Source organism: Dendrobates tinctorius, unplaced genomic scaffold (assembly GCF_039654945.1).
Source record: "Dendrobates tinctorius isolate UK_male_01 unplaced genomic scaffold, ASM3965494v1 ptg000084l, whole genome shotgun sequence".
Lineage (NCBI taxonomy): Eukaryota > Metazoa > Chordata > Amphibia > Anura > Dendrobatidae > Dendrobates > Dendrobates tinctorius.
This window is the reverse complement of record NW_027361752.1, coordinates 50,394,231-50,411,511: the sequence shown is the minus strand read 5'-3', so window position 1 is coordinate 50,411,511 and position 17,281 is coordinate 50,394,231. Positions and strand designations below refer to the sequence as shown.

General features: G+C 46.5%; 1 protein-coding gene across 4 annotated transcripts in view; it reads left to right on the top strand.

Moving 5' to 3' along the window:
* Positions 1 to 17,281, top strand: part of BRWD1 (bromodomain and WD repeat domain containing 1) — a 184,399-nt gene that overhangs the window by 162,673 nt on the left and 4,445 nt on the right. For all 4 annotated transcript variants that reach the window (XM_073584687.1, XM_073584686.1, XM_073584685.1 and 1 more), the window contains 4 exons: positions 3,809 to 3,961; positions 5,681 to 5,835; positions 16,141 to 16,379; positions 16,624 to 16,800. In XM_073584687.1, coding sequence (XP_073440788.1) covers positions 3,809 to 3,961; positions 5,681 to 5,835; positions 16,141 to 16,379; positions 16,624 to 16,800 — 724 coding nt within the window. The remainder of the gene's footprint in view (positions 1 to 3,808; positions 3,962 to 5,680; positions 5,836 to 16,140; positions 16,380 to 16,623; positions 16,801 to 17,281) is intronic.

Here is a 17,281-nt window from a genome sequence, read left to right as displayed (position 1 = left end):
ATAACTTCCATTAGGCGGGTCTCTGAGTTGGCAGCCCTATCTTGTAGAGCACAGTTTCTGACTTTTTACAAGGATAAGGTAGTCCTTAGACTAGCTCCTCCCTTTCTGCCGAAGGTCGTGTCCTCTTTCCACATTAATGAGGACATTGTTCTGCTTTCATTTTGTCCAGCGCCAGTACATAGGGTGGAAAGGGCGCTCCACACGTTAGACCTAGTGAGAGCGCTCAGGAGGTACGTGTCGAGGACGGCACCTTTTCGCCAGACAGACTCGGTTTGTGATCCCCCGAAGGGCGCAAGAAGGGGCTCGCAGCCTCAAGGTCGACCATAGCCAGATGGATTCGTCTAACTATTCGAGGCTTACCGTATTAGAGGCACACCTATTCCAACAGGGATAGGTGCGCACTCTACTCGGGCAGTGGGCGCCTCTTGGGCGCTTCAGCACCAGGCTTCGGCAGAGCAGGTATGCAAAGCGGCAACCTGGTCCAGCCTGCGTACTTTTTCTAAGCATTACAATGTGCATACTCAGGCTTTGTCAGATGTGAGCCTGGGTAGAAAAATTCTCCAAGCAGCAGTGGCGCACCTTTAGACAGGAGGGCATACGGCTTGGATCGGTGAGTTGACTTCCCACCCAGGGACTGCTTTAGGACGTCCCACAGTACCTGTGTCCCCCAATGAGGCGAAGGAGAAACATGGATTTTTGTGAGTACTCACTGTAAAATCCTTTTCTCCGAGACGCTCATTGGGGACACAGCACCAACCCTATGAGCCAGTTGGCTCTTGTTTATTTAATTAGTATAATTCCTTTTTAAAAGTAGGGTGGTCCTTTTTCAGACATATGGTATTCTGCGTTAAGGCTAATTTGTTTTGTGTTCTCCTACTGCTGTTGCACTAAACTGGTTTCTGCCTTTAATCGGGGCGAGGGTGTATGCGGAGGAGGAGCTAACTTTTTTTTTTTTTGTATACTTAGTTTCAGCCTCCAGATGGCCGTAGCATACACCCACAGTACCTGTGTCCCCCAATGAGCATCTCGGAGAAAAGGATTTTACGGTGAGTATTCACAAAAATCCATGTTCCGAGCGGGCTTTTATCCTGCCCGTTGCAGGCACGCCCCCCCTTCTTCCCTTAGTGGCGCGTAAGTTGCGCGCTTTTTTTTGTAGTTTGAAGGCCTTCCTTTTTTCCTACCCACGATCGCCATCTGCCGGCACCAGGACCCGGAAGGTGGCGCTTTCTCTAGGCAACAGGCTGTGTGCGGAGTATAAGCCAGGCACAGCAAAATAAAGGCTCAGAGCAACAGCAAATGCATATTGCAGCAAGGCTCGGCCATTACTCTACACGTGAAATGCTAGAGCCCTGCCATACTATACGCTTCTATAACACCTGCTCACAGGCACTCCTCCTACATCTCCCCGCAGCACCTCTCCCTATGCTAGCATTACACGGCTCTAGACAGAGAGGGGAGCTGCTCCTACTCCTTCACTACTGCAGTGTTTGGGACCAACTTCCAGCTGGGTAACAGTCTGTATTCTCCAGCAATGTCTGCTATGGCTCAGTGGACAAAGAAGCTGAACACAAATCTCAGGCTCAAGGGTTTGAACCCAGATACACAACAGAGGGTAGAGTTTAGTCTCCCTCTGATTCCAAGCTGACTATTCTGCCTTCAGGAGAGGTGACAGGATATCAGACGTGCCTTGGGTTGACTGCTGCAGTGGTACTGGTGTACTGTATTCAGGTGAGTCAGAAGCACTCTCCTTCACGTTCCTCACGTTCGATTGCAGCAGTACTCTACCCACTATCTAGAATTTAGATGCGTCACCTACCAGATACATTTAGTCGATATCTGCTGTCATTCCAGTGATTCAGATGTGCCCGAGGTTGATAGCTGCATTGGTCCTGGTTTTCTGTCTCATAGTCAGGTGAGTCAGAAGCACCCTTTATCATGTACCTTGGGGTCTGTTGCAGCATCTGCCTACACTCCCTTCTATTCACCACTCAGTGAGTCAGAGGCACCTGGTATTCATCACTTCTGGTTGGTTGCAGCTGCGGTACTAGTCCGCTTTCAGATGAGTCAGATGCCCTTTCTGCTGAGTGTTTCATGGTCAAAAACATCTGTAGTCTATTTACAGAGAAAGAGAAAATCTACCATGTACCGCAGGGTTGATCACAGCAGCAGCATAAGTGGCCTATTCACTTTCAGATAGGTCAGACACGTTGGTGTCAGGTACCGGATGGCCACAGGTTTTTCTTTCGGCCATGCACTGTGCCCTGATTGCATTTTGCTCCTCAGGTGCCCCCCCCCCCCTGACAGGAATCGGATCTTACTCTGTGCAAGCATCGACCAGTGTAGGCGGCCACTCCAGGCCTGTATCCGATGAGGAACATTACGATAACAGGTCTCTTCCTTCAGCAAGAATTGTATCCTTTTCAGCAATTTGATCACATTTTCACTGTTATCTTCGGTCGTGTTGTGACTCATACCTAGGTAAGCAGTCCACGCATGAGGATCCTTGCCCCCAGATGGTCCAAAACGGATAAGGTCACCCATGACGTCATAGTGAAGGATCTTTCCTTCATCAGTCAAGTTTTCTTCTGATTCAACTTAATTGGTCTTTCTCAGGTTCCTAATAGCGGCTCTTGTTCTGTTATAGTTTTTCTTTACCTTCTGCCTTAGGGTGGTTTCACATTAGCGCTTTTTAAGCGCACGCACGGCCGGGGGTAGCTCCGCCCCCAAGCCGGCTCTCTGCCCGGCGTGCCCGCCCCTTGCTTGTAGCGCCGCCTCCTAGCGGACAGCGGCGCCTGAGATCGGCGCACCCTATCTTTAGCATAGGGTGCGCAGGCCGTGCGCTAGTTGCGCTTTGACCTGCGCTGCGCACTTTTGACGGTGCGCCGTGCGCGCCAAAATCGAACTTTTCGGATTTTGGCGCGCACGGCGCACCGTCAAAAGTGCGCAGCGCAGGTCAAAGCGCAACTAGCGCACGGCCTGCGCACGATCTGCGCACCCTATGCTAAAGATAGGGTGCGCCGATCGCAGGCGCCGCTGTCCGCTAGGAGGCGGCGCTACAAGCAAGGGGCGGGCACGCCGGGCAGAGAGCCGGCTCGGGGGCGGAGCTACCCCGGCCGTGCGTGCGCTTAAAAAGCGCTAATGTGAAACCACCCTAACTGGCACTTTTTGCCTGGGTAGTAAGGTCTTCATATTACAGAGGCCAGTCTCTGGCCGTCGATTCTCGCCTCAGCTCGTGTTATTGGCTAGTTCTTGTCTTCCCACCCATGGGTATTGCTTTGGGACATCCCATGGTTTCCTGTGTCCCCCAATGAAGCGATAAAGAAAACTAGATTTTGGGTACTTGCCATAAAATCTTTCTCGTATCCTTCATTGGGGGACACAGGACCCACCCTTTTTTTCTAATGATTTCGTTTAGGTTGCTTCTCTTACTGCTTTGACATTAACTGACCAGCTTGGCCCCGGTCGGTGGGGTGTATACTACTGCAGAGGAGGAGCTAACTTTTTTTATTTGCATAATGTCAGCCTCCTAGTGGCAGCAGTATACACCCATGGTTCTTGTGTTCCTCAATGAAGGCTCCGAGAGATTTTACGGTAAGAACCCAAAATCTACTTATTTCAGATATCTACATTCATCACATATGCACAGAATAGATCATAAATGTTATATTGAAAGGGGCTTAATCACCGTTACCCCTTTAATTGCTGACTTGTGGGTATCCTGTTACTTGAGTCTAGTACTTAATTGCCAGTGAGGGGAGAATGTGGGATGTAGGTGAAGATTTAATTATACATTTTCTATTTTTTGTAGGATTACAAGGACATTATTGAAACACCTATGGATTTTGGGACCATCAAAGAAACTTTGACAGCAGACAATTACAATAACCCCTATGACCTGTGTAAAGATATGAGACTAGTCTTCTCTAATGCAAAGTTGTACACGCCAAATAAAAGATCACGGGTAAGATGTCATGTCCTGAAACTTTGTGAGATTTAACTGCTTTTGTGTTTTGTACACCCAAGTCTTTTGACTGGCCGACCATCCAATGTGTATGAAGCCTCCGTACTCCCTCCTGACAAGTGATGTCGGGGACGAGAAGGATCAGACATCATGTCCTCCCTGTATCTGAAACTGAACCTGTCAAAAACTTATCTCCTTGTGTTTCCTCCCTCTACTAACCTACTTATGCCCGACATTGCCATTTCGGTGTGCAGTCCTACAATTACTCCCCAGCAACATGCCTGCTGTCTTGGGGGGTCATACTTGATTCAGAGCTTTCATTCATCCCCCATATCTGATAACTGGCTCGCTCGTGTTATCTGCACCTTAAAAACATTTCTAGAATTCGACCTTTTCTTACTTTCAATTCTGCAATAACTAACTGTTTCTCTTATTCATTGTTTTCAATTACCATCCATCTTTCGTGTCTCCCCTATTTCCTCATAGATTGTAAGCTTGCGAGCAGGGCCCTCATTCTTCTTGGTATCTATTGATTTGATTATTGTTATTCTGTAATGTCTTTTATTGTCTGTATAAGTCGCCTCTAAATTGTAAAGTGCTGTGGAATTTGTTGGCGCTATAGAAATAAAATTAACTCTCTATTAATTGGTTTCCCTCTTGCCAAACTCTCCCCTCTCCAATCTGTCTTGAATGCTGCAGCTAGGATCATATTCCTCACCAACCTCTGCACCGATGCCAATACATTGTGCCAGTCATTGCACACGTTACCGATCCACTCCAGAATTCATTATAAACATATCACTCTCGCCCACAAAGCGCTCAACAGTTCAGCACCACCCTACATCTCCTCCCTCGTCTGTCTACCACCCTACCCGTGTCCTCCGTTCTGCTAGTGACCTAAGATTAACATCCTCAATCAGAACCTTCCACTCCTGTCTCCAGGACTTCGCACGTGCTGCGCCTATTCTTTGGAATGCACTGCCCAGGATAATTCAATTAATCCCCAATACCCACAGTTTTAAGCATGTCCTAAAAACTAATTTCTTCAGACTGGCCTACCGCCTCAACACATTTAACTATCCCTGTGTTGCCCATTCAAAGTTTTCACAATAACCAGGTTCCTCGTATTTTGTTCTCTCAAACTTTATACATTTAATAGCCCTCTGTGTCTGTACTGTTACACTTTTGGGCTGATAACCGGCTCATGCAGCATTACATGAACACCCGATTTCTTACATTATGGCTGGTTCGAACAATGAAAGCAATTGTTACCATTCACCTTTCTTGTCTCCACTATTTCTTCATAGATTGTAGCTTGTGAGCAGGGCCCTTGGTATATGTTGATATGTGATTGTTATGCTGTAGTGTCTTTTATTGTCTGTACAAGTCCCCTCTAAAATGTAAAGTGCTGCGGAATATGATGGCGCTATAGAAAAAATTATTACAAATCCCAATCCTCTTGTTTCCCCAGATAACCCCCCCCCCCCCCAAGAGAGTTGTATAAAATTATTTCTATGCTTTCCCTTGAAAATATTGCTCTACCAAGTGACTGGTGACAGAATGACCCTCTTTTTTTTTTTTTTTTTACTTCTCCTAGGTGTATGGACAACTTTCCAATTTTACATGTCTGATAAACTCAAGTGCAAGATACTGCTTCTATGTAGCATTTTCATATGATTTGGCTCTGATCTGTAAATATCCATTTATTTTTCTGTCCAGATTTATGGTATGGTATTAAGACTGTCGCCACTCATGGAAGAGAGAATGAGAGGAATTATCTCTGACTACAAAGCTGCCCAAAAAAAGATTAAAGATCGCCTTGCCTTGAAGAGATCTCATGTAAACGATGTGCAGCATGTGAGAAGACCACTGAGGTGAGAAATACTGCAAAATAATAAGACGGTATAAATGTATATTAATCCATTTACCCCCCTGTTTGGTTGCAGGCCCTGGCGCTGAGCCTGCTCCTTTCTGGGCACATGACAGCTGATCTACACAGCTGACAAGTACCCCTAACAGCCGTGGGTGGAATCAAAATCCAACCGCGGCTGTTAACTAGTTAACTTGCGTTTACCGGAAACGCATCGCTAATTCTGCTCATCGGTGACCCCGTCACATGATTGCGGGTCACTGATGGGTCGGCATGACAACCAGAGGTCTACAGCAGACCTCTATGGCTGTCATTGCCAGATTGCTATGATCGTTGACCACAGGCGATTTCTACTAAACACAAGTGATCTGATCATAGCCTGTGTGTAGCACAGGCGATCGGATTATCGCTGCTTCTGGTCTCCCATGGAGATTATTGAAGCATGCAAAAAGTAAAGAAAAAAAGTTTCTAAAAATATTAAAAAATAAAGTTCAAATCAACTCTCGCTCCATTCAAAATAAAACACAAAAAAAAAAATTAAATATACACACATTTGCTGTTGTCGCATTCAGGATTGCCTGATGTTTCAATATGAAAAAAGAATTAACCCGATCTCTAAACAGTGTAACAAGCAGAAAAACTTAAAACAAAAAAAAAAATTAAGTTTTATTTGGTCACCGCTACATTGCAAAAAAATGCAATAATGGGCAATTAAAAATATCGTATCTACACAAAAATGGAATCAATAACAGGTCAGTTCGGCGCGCAAAGAATAAGCCCGCACTCAGCCACAGATTATGAAAAATGGAGATGCTACAGGTCTCTGAAAGTGGCGCCTTTTAAAAAAATTTTTAAAGAAATTTTGGAATTTTTCACCACTTACTGTATGTACTCTGGTATAAGTCGACCTGAGTATAAGCCGAGGCACCTAATTTTACCACTAAAAACTAGGAAAACTTATTGACTTAAGTAAAAGCCGGGTATACATTGTCCCCTCAGCCCTATCCTGCTGTACATGGCTCTTTATTCCCTAACCTTGCATGCATTGCTCCCCATCCCTGTCCTTGTATACATGGTTCCTGTAAAACAAAACACCTCCTACTTACCTTCCCTGTACACCCTCGCTGCATCTCGTTGCGGTGCAAGCTGCTCTTCTGGCCGAGTGATCGCTTGTCCCCGCTTATTAAGGTAATGAATATTCTCTCTACACCTATGGGAGTGGAGAGAGGTGAATATTCATTACCTTAATGAGCAGGGGATAGGTGATCGCTCGGACGGAAGAGCTGCTGGTGCCGGAATGAGATGCAGCAAAGGGCGCACAGGGAAGTTAAGTAGGATGTATGCTGGACGCCGGAGAAGCAAACTGGAATTGCACTTTATTTTGCAATTTCACCACGTGGATTTTTTTCCCCATTTTCTAGTGCATCATATATTAAAACCAATAGTGGTGTTCAAAAATAGAACTTGTTTTGCAAAAAACAAGCCCTCACATGGCCATACTGACCAAAAAGTTATGCCTCTGGGAAGAAGGGGATCAAAAATAAGAAATTCAAAAAACTGAAATACCCCTGGTTAAGGGGTTAATCAAGTACATGAAGTTTGGCGTTTGCATAACATTCACAGATACAAGATCAATTACTATCAAGCAGGTGACCATCTATGGAAACCTCTTAAAACCATTTATACTCCCAGCCTTGTATTGACCAGTGAGAGAGACTAGGAGAAACGCCTATTCAAATCGCACAACACTCATATTCAAAGAGTGATTGGTGGATAAGTCAGAGAAGACTCCATGATCCGCAAACCTTGGAGAACTTCTGAGAGAGGCCCCTATTCTTATACACCATTTTTTCCTAGTTTCCCTGAATTCAGAATTTTTTCCACTGGGGAAGAGAGGGCTGCCGGTTTCCCATCTAACTATTGCCTTCCAAGCAAGCAAAAAAAAAATGAGCACTTGTGATTAGTCTTCAGTGGTTCTTCTAGGCCCCTGGCGTATGTGGGATGGGGAGGTCATCAAAATATCAGCAAACGTTTCCTCCTACAACAAGTGGACATAAAAACAACCCCATGTTATGTGCCAAAAATCTGCGCCTGGTATCCTACAATTGACACCTGCTGTGAAGTTGGCCCATTTTCTACAGTTGTTGCGATGAGTAACTTTAATGCAGAAAATATAATTGTTCCCCCTATTGTGTATCGCAGCAGATGCATATAATAGGGTCTCAGGTGCCTCCGCCCAAGGGGTCAAATGTGGTAATTGTTTTCCCTTTACATATGAGAGATAATCAGCTCATCCAGGACAGGAAAGTCACTGAAATAAAAGGGCGGCACCTCTCCCTGCATCAGTTTGGTTTCCGTCCCTTGATGGGAGACCTAAAGATGAACGAGCGGCTGGAGAAAGGGCTCAGGCCTGACCCGGTGGTTGGAAGACTCTTACCTGGCCCTGGAAGCACGACCGCAGGGCTTGAAAACTTGTGCGGGTAGGCAAGTGTGAGTGGCAGAGGCTCTGTGCGCCACGACTGCTTGCTTGGATCTGCGGTGGCCACGGGATGAGGCACCTTATGACGAGTGCGCCAAGTGAAGTGATATGATCCGGAAGTGAGGGCATAGGCTGCGCATATGCATGGTGCGCCATAAGATGGTGCAGGTGTCTCTTTTAATATTGAGACCAGGCCATGGTGAGAACATTATTACTCCAGCTCTCCTCAATGTCTAAATGGAGGAACAATAGCTGCATCAAAGAAGCAGATCCAGCAGTTGCACAAGCAAAAATGACGGTAAGACCAGCCAGCGGGCCAAAGAATCCAGGAAAAGCAACAGCCCTGTGACCTGATCCAGCCTCTGAATGAATTTGGTACCCTTGAGTAACAGGTGGTGAGTGATCTTCAAACAGTTGGAAGATAAACTAAAAGAAAACGTTCCAAGCTAGGAAATTCAGACTCAACTGCCCTTAGTATAGAGGGCAGCATGCTTTCTAGCTGACCCTCAGCGGACTTGAGACTAGCAGCATGATCAGTAGGTCTTTCTAACACTGTTAGTAGAGCATTATGGCTGAAACGTTGGCCAGGGGGCGTATAATCAAAAACTAAATTATGCTCTATTCCTTGAGATGGAGAATTCCACTGCAGTCAGGCATTAGATGACATCCTGGAAAAAGCTGGTAAGAGGTTTTCCCTTTCCTAGTACAAGAGGTGGTCCTTTTTGGAAGAAAAATATAGCAGAAGGAAACCTCCCAAGAATCAGGAAAATTGGGAAGAAATCCAGACTTTGTTTGGGTGTCCCTCTTCAGAGGGAAGAAAAACATACCAGTGACACCAGCATCCAGGTAGGGGCAAGACTTTCCCTCTTTCTCCCAGCCTGGAAGAAAATTTTGTTCGGTGGCTTGATAATGCAGACTGGTCTGAAGAGGGAATTCCACTCAATCCCTTGAGAAACCCTGTTAACATCTGCTAGGAAGTCCACGCAAGGAACAATCGGCATTGGAAATGGAGGTTCTAATTCGGGCTCAGACAAAGGTCCTTGGAGAAATATCAGAAGTAAGAGAAAGGCAGGGATTTCTATTCTCGTCTCTTCTTGATTTAAGAAAAAACAAAAAAAAAAAACAGCCAATACTGAGCCATTATCAATTTAAAGGGTCTAAACAGGTTCTTGGACCATAAGGCTCTGTGTTTTCCAGACTGCTACAAGGTGGTAATGGAACTAAATGCATACTATGTGACTATACATACAGATCACAAAAAACAATGGTTCTATTAAAAAAAAAAAAGTTAAGACCTTTCTAGTTCAGCACCTTACCCTTTGGTCTTTCAATTGCACCAAGTGTTTTCACCAAAATTATTGTGAAGATGACGGCTCATCTTCGGGAGCAAGATACTGATCTTTCCATATCTGGATGATTTTTTTTGATTTTGTGGGAAGTTCAGTGGAGCATTCTAACACTGTAAGGGTCAGAGCTATCTTAGCAGAGTTGGGTTGGTTGCTGAATCTGGAAAAATCAAGGGTTCAGGCCTTTCTGGGTCTTATATTGGTCTCGACAAATCAGACGTGCTTTCTACCGGAGGAGAAGCACAAAACAGGGATTTTTGTGTATACTCACCGTAAAATCCTTTTCTCTGAGCTACTCATTGGGGGGACAGGACCATAGATGTTATGCTGCTGCCACTCGGAAGGCTGACACTAAGTTAATGCAAAAAGTTAGCTCCTCCTCTGCAGTATACACCCTAATGCTGGCTCTGAGAGGACCAGTTCGATGTAAAAGCAGTAGGAAAAATATTAACAGAAGAGTACAACATGACAACTTAAAGAACAGGCATGAACCATTAGGCTAAAAGGGTGGATGCTGTATCCCCCAATGAGTGCCTTGGAGAAAAGGATTTTACGGTGAGTGCACACAAATCCCTGTTTCTCCTTCGCCTCATTGGGGGACACAGGACCATGGGATGTCCCAAAGCAGTCCCTGGCTGGGAAAACAGCCCAAAGAATTAGGCTTCACATAACTTCCTAGATGTGCGCTACCCCTGCCTGCAGAATTTTTCTGCCCAGACCCGCATCTGCGGAAGCCTGGGAGTGAATATTATAGTGTTTCGAGAAGGTATGTAGACTGGACCAACTCGCAGCCTTACAGACCTGTTCTGCTGACGCCTGATGCCAAATGGCCCAGGAAGCCCCAACTGCCTGAGTGGAGTGTGCTCTGATCCCCACTGGGATGGGCTGACCTCTGACACGATATGATTCCTGGATGGTGGAATGAATCCACCTGGCTATTGTGGCCTTTGAAGCGGCGAAACCCTTCCTATGACCTTCAGGAATAATGAACAGAGCATCTGTCCTTCTGAAGGACGCCATCCTCGAGATGTACCTTCTCAGAGCTCTGACTAGGGCCAGAGTGTGGAGAGCTCTTTCCACCCTGTGAGCAGGGGCCGAACAAAATGAAGAACAATGTCCTTGTTAAGATGGAAGAACGAGATGACCTTTGGCAAAAAGGACGGGGACAACCTTGTCCTGATGGAAATACAGGAGAGCGGCTAGTTCCGAAACTCATCTGATATGATCGCAACAAGAAAGGGCGACCTTCCAGGACAGAAAAAGCGGTTCAAAGGGGGGTTCCTCTAGGACAGGGTTCCCCAACTCCAGTCCTCAAAGCCCACCAACAGGACATGTTTTCAGGATTTCCTTAGTATTGCCCAGGTGATAATTGCATCACCTGTACAATACAAGGGAAATCCTGAAAACATGACCTGTTGGTGGGCCTTGAGGACTGGAGTTGGGAAACCCTGCTCTAGGTTGCTCAGAACCAAGTTGAGGTCCCAAGGCTCTAAAGGCATGCGAAAGGGAGGTGCCACATGGGAAACCCCTTGTATGAAATTCTTCACTTGAAGTTGTTGCGATCCTTCTTTGAAATAAGACCTATAGGGTGGAGACTTGGCCCTTGAGAGAGATGAGTGCCAGGCCCAAGTCCAGACCAGACTGTAGGAACTCTAAAATGGGGGGAATGGAGAAGGTGAGAGAAGGAAGGCCACAATCCATGCACCAAGCATAAAATGTACAGGTACAGTGATAAATGCGTTCCGACTTGGGTTTACACGATTGTGGAGGCAACCTGTTGAGAGAACCCAGTCTGGGCCAAAACCCAAGATTCAACTGCCACGCCATTAAACACAAATCAGGACCCTGGAAAAGCAGATCTGGACGATTCGGCAGCCTCCAGGGTACGTCTGCGACGAGGCACACCAACTATGTGAACCACACGTGGCGAGGTCAGTCCGGAGCTACCAGGATCACTGGGACTCCTTCCGCCTTGACCTTCCTGATGACCGTCGGAAGTAACGGTAGCGAGGGAAAAATGTACGAAAGACTAAAGTGGCGCCACTCCGATTGCTCTTGGAACTCGGGACCGCGCTATAAACTGGAGAACTTTGGCGTTCAGTCTGGATGCCATCAGAACCACATCTAAACGGGTGTCAGCCAGCAGACAGCATTGAGAGTAGAAGGATACATTTGTCTCTCCAGCTTTAGCACTATGGCACTTTATGACAAGCTAGTCCCCTGAGGAGTTCGCTTGGATGAAACTCATTGGGACACCCGTTTAGGGAAAGTGCAGGGCATGTGCAATATAGGATTAGATGTGGACTGCCCTTGTTAGGGTGGGAGTTTTGGGGGATAGATGACTGCAAGCCCCTTAGGGATTGACAGGTTGTCTTCCCAACCTCCTTTCCAGGGACTTCCGTCAACATATGAATCCCTGAAGACTCCCGTCTGGCTTCCAATTTTTTTGGTGAGATTGTTCCAATTTTCCTTTTTTTTTTTTTCTATGGTCTCATCTTTTTATGCATATGTATAGCCAGTATTTTGGGCTTCCAATACTTGTATTTACTATGTATGTGCAAACTGGGTTATGGTGTATACATGATGAACAAAGATTGCTACACCCCAGTGCTTGTTTTGTCATCTAATTGTACTTACAGTCGTGGCCAAAAGTATTGACACCCCTGCAATTCTGTCAGATAATACTCAGTTTCTTTCCGGGAGAACCTAAAAAGCAGCCCTTTCGGAGGAGGATATTTAACAGGGGTCGTCCCCTGGGAGGAAAAACTGGGACTTTAAAGAAAGGAGAGGATCGGGCTATATGTTTAAAGGGCCCTCCACTTCCTCCAAAAACTCCCCAATGACATCGGGCCGGAGGTTGGGGGAAGGCTTTCTCTCTTCCTTTTCGCCTGGGCAAATATCTCCCCCCGTACATGGGTCCTAAACATAATAAAGGACTGTTTAAAAATAAAATTCATCCGTCCGCCCAGGCATACCTTTATAATGACACCCCCGAAGGAAAGCCCAAGAGCAACAGCTGGCCCTGGAGACGGAAGTCTTGGGACTAGTGCAAAAACAAGTCTTACAGGAAGTCCCAGTGCAAGAAGGAAGGGGGTTCTACTCCCCCCTCTTCTTAATACAAAAACCAGACGGCTCTTGGAGAACCATATTCAACCTGAGGAGACTCAATCAGTGGGTAGACAATTGCTCCTTCAAAATGGAGTCAACACGGCCACAAAGATCCTGTTCCAGCATTGCCTCATGGCAGTGATAGACTTAAAAGATGCCTACTATCACATCCCAATTCATCGGGAGTATCGAAAATACTTGAGTAGCGCTCTGTCCAAGGACAGGTGAAACACTACCAATACGCAGCCCTTCCGTTTGGCTTGTCTACAGCCCCAGAGTGTTCACCAAAGTGATGGCCGAAGTAATGTCTTTTCTTCGTTCCCGGGACATAGTGATCGTCCCCTACCTAGACGACTTCCTTGTAATAGGGAGGTCGGAGACCCACTGCGCACACCAAGTGAAGGAAGTGATAGCAACTCTAGTAGGACTAGGATGGATAGTAAACATCCCCATGTCAAAGTTAACTCCAGTAAAAGAGCAATCCTTCCTAGGGTTGATATTGGACTCCGAGCGACAACGCTGCCTCCTGCCAGAGAACAAAGTGACCAAAGGGGCCTAGCTCGCACAGCAATACAAAGACCAGCTATGACACTGAGGAACGCAATGTCCCTTTTAGGCTCGTTGACATCATGCATACCCGCGGTAGCATGGGCGCAGTACCACTTAAGACAACTACAGTGGGAAGTTCTGTCAGCACAGAAACAATTAAAAGGGCATTTAGAGGGCAAACTATGTCTCTCAGTGGCTGTAAGAGATTCCCTGCTCTGGTGGACTGTAGAAAAGATTCTAACAGCCGGTGTTCCGTGGCAAAAACCAGTCGAGGACATCATTACAACCGACGCGAGTGCCACAGGATGGGGAGCACACCTGAGATCCCACTCAATACAGGGGACCTGGTCCTCGCTAGAAAAGGATCACGGTTCAAATGTAAAAACTATGGGCAGTAGAAAAAGCTGTGAAACATTTCCTTCCCTTACTTCGGGGCCACCACACCCGAGTCATGACGGACAATCAGGCAGTAGTAGCCTACATCAATCACCAGGGGGGACGAGATCTCGGGGCCTCATGCAGATATCGGATCTACTTTTCCAGCTAGCAGAACAACATCTGTTATCCATCACAGCACTGCATATAAAGGGGGTAGAAAATACACAGGCAGACTTCCTGAGTCACAGGCACCTAAGACAAGGGGAATGGTCCCTAAACCCCCAAGTCTTCCAACAAATAGTTCAGGCCTGGGGCAAACCAGAAATAGACTTGTTCGCTACCACACACAACAGGAAGGTCAGGAAGTTCTGCTCACTGAATCCAATGGAAAACCCCTTCGCAGTAGATGCCGTACAAATACCCTGGAAGTTCATCCTGGCCTATGCATTCCCCCCGATAACAATAATCCCAGTGATGGTCAGGAAAATCTGGGAGGATCGAGCGAGAATAATTCTTATAGCTCCATTTTGGCCGAGGAGGCCTTGATTCTCCCTTCTGAGACTCATGTCAGTGACAGATCCATGGATATTACCGGAGATTCCAGACCTGCTTTCCCAGGAACCAGTGGTCCACTCAAGTGAAGGGCTTCCATCTAGCAAACTGGAATTTGAGAGGGCGCTACTGAGTCGCCAGGGATTCTCTCCACGGTTAGTCTCCACCCTGTTGAAAACCTATAACATCTCAAATCTACGGTAGAACATGGAAAAAGTTCCTAGACTTCCTGGGGGAACCCTTGGGGGGATGTAGCTCCAGTGGGACCTATCCTAGAATTCCTAGAGTCGGGGCTGCAACTTGGGTTACCCACTAACACACTCAAAATCCAAGTCTCAGCTTTGGGGGCAATATATCACTGCAACTTAGCAGCCAATAGGTGGGTGTCCCGGTTCATAAAGTCCTGTGGCAGGTCAAGGCCGGTCATTATCCCAAAGATACCACCCTGGGACCTCAACCTAGTCTTAGAGGCCTTAACCAAAGATCCCTTTGAACCACTACTAGAGCTGTCACCAAAGCTACTTACACTTAAAACTGTGTTACTGGTAGCCTTAACATCAGCCCGGAGAGTGAGCGACCTACAAGCTCTATCTGTATGCCCTCCATATACGCAGATCTTGGATGACCGAGTGATTCTAAGACCAGACCCGGCCTACCTCCCCAAGGTAGTCCAAAAGTTTCATAGGACTCAGGAGATCTCCTTGCCATCTTTCTGTAACAATCCTAGAAACCCTGGGGAGCATTACATTAGATGTAAGAAGAGCCATAGTACAATATGTCAGTAACTAGTCAGTGGAGGAAAGATCAGTCCCTTTTTGTAGCCTTTCAGGGTATTTGAAAAGGGTACGTGGTAGCTAAGAGTACCATTGCCAGATGGATCAGGGAGGCCATTGTTATCCTACTCTGCAGGTGGCGCTCCGGTTCCAGAAGGCATCAAGGCTCACTCCACCAGAGCCGTGGCTACCTCCCTGGGCAGAGAAGGCTGAGGTATGGATTGAACAAATTTGTAAAGCCGCTACTTGGTCCTCACTTTCAACCTTTTTTAAGCACTACCGACTTGATCTATCTTCCTCTACTGACCTAACCTTTGGTAGAAGGGTGCTGCAAGCGGTGGTCCCTCCCTAAGGTGTCTTATTCTACAAAAGTGTCTTGTGTGCCGTCATGGGAGATGGGAAAACACCAAGGTTACTTACTGGTAGCCGTTTTTTCCGGAGCCCATGACGGCACCTGTATATTCCCCCCCCTTTTTCACTCCTTTGGTGTGCACTATATAGTTTGGGTGCTTTTTTTAGTTAGAGATTATGTGGTGATAGTTTTACCATGTGTACTAACCAGGGGAGGCCTCTTCTGTAAACCAACTGAAGGGAGGGAGAGGTACCGCCCCTTTTATCTTCAGTAGGGTTCCTGTCCTGACTGGGAGGATCCCCTCTCTCGTGTGCCGTCATGAGCTCTGGAAAAACCGGCTACCGGTAAGTAACCTTGGTGTTTTCTCCCTGTAGTGGCTGCTCCAGTGAGGTAGCTTAACGTGAATGTAACGCCATTTTCCTGCAGATTAACCATATATTGGCAGGTAAATGGCGTTTCTGGATGTGAGAGGTTTGTTTTTAACTGCTCAGCCCTGCTGTTTTGCTAGTTTATGATGTAGACTTTTATGGGAATAAAGGTTAGGTCGTTCAGATATGGGACAAAAAAGTCTGAAGATGACCTGATGCGTAATACGTGAAACTCAGGGAAAAGAGGCTCCCTCCACTTATTTGGAAACCTCAAGATTTTTAACTCCTTTCCTCCTGGGTATATGCGACACGACACTTGTCCTTTCCGGCCTCCTATACAGTCAAATTATTTGACAATGACATCCAGATAAGTGATTCATTCTTATTTTTTTTTTTATATACAGAAAAGTCAGACAAGCGAGACGATCCACATCTGATGAAATGAACCAATGTTTCTTAGGAATGTGTTCACCGCAGCCTACATCAAGTAGAGCCGCTTGTGCTCCAAGTCCGCTCAGCGCAGCCAGTTCTTCTTCAAGGCACCTTAATGGACAATCACTGGGCTCCTCGCCCGTATTATTCGCCAAGTCCCGAGTATCAAGTACAGAGCGTGACTCCTCACCAAGCGGTTCCAGGTCATCAGGTAATAACACCTGCCCTTAAAGGGTCATCATAACTGTGATCTAAGATCAGGTGTGGAGACTCTGACCGATGCTGGGACAACCAGACTAAACATGAAGAATTTTGTTTATAATCACAGGGGGTTCCCCAAGATGGGAAACTTTTCTCTATTACTAAAGGCCAAACTGACATTGCAAGCTGATTTTTCTAATTTTTGTCTGGATTTGACCCTGCTAATGTCTTTGACTTGTGCCCTGACTTTGTAGGAAGTGAAACGGACTCATCCTCTTCTACCTCGGCTTCTGAACATTCCTCCAACTCTTCATCTTCCTCCAGCTCCGAAAAGAGTGACAAGACTGACTTGAGTTCGGCATCGCCCAGAGTTAATGGCGTGAAATCTAAAATGAATGGCCGACAACAGAGAGCAACTGCAGTGAAGCAAGGTAAATCGCCTTTGATCATGGAAGTAATATCTGGGATCTGTTATGTAAGCACAAACTGTTTTATCTGTGAGGGCGCAGTCAGACGGCCGTATAACATGGACGATGATCGCTTTGCAATGCTCGGACTAGTCGGTTACACTCCTGAGCCGAGTGTGACAGCATGTATTTCTATGCTTGGGTCAGGAGAGCAGACGGCCAGTCTGTGCACTGCGACGCTATGGCCCTAAAAGTCAGATCTGTACAAAGGATATCAGAAATTTGAGATTTTTTTTGGCTTCAGCACGTAAACGCTGGCCTTAGCCAGGTCTTAAGTAAGAGACCTGGGGGTCTGTCTTAGTCCCGCTACTGCCATAGTAAACTTTTGGCATCTTTCAGACATGTCTCAGGAGCTGCTTTCGTCCCTAAAACCTCTTAATATTGACAAAGCTATCTGCGGGGCTGAGTGGCCAGGATCAGAGACCGCTCCCATCTCAGCCTCTGC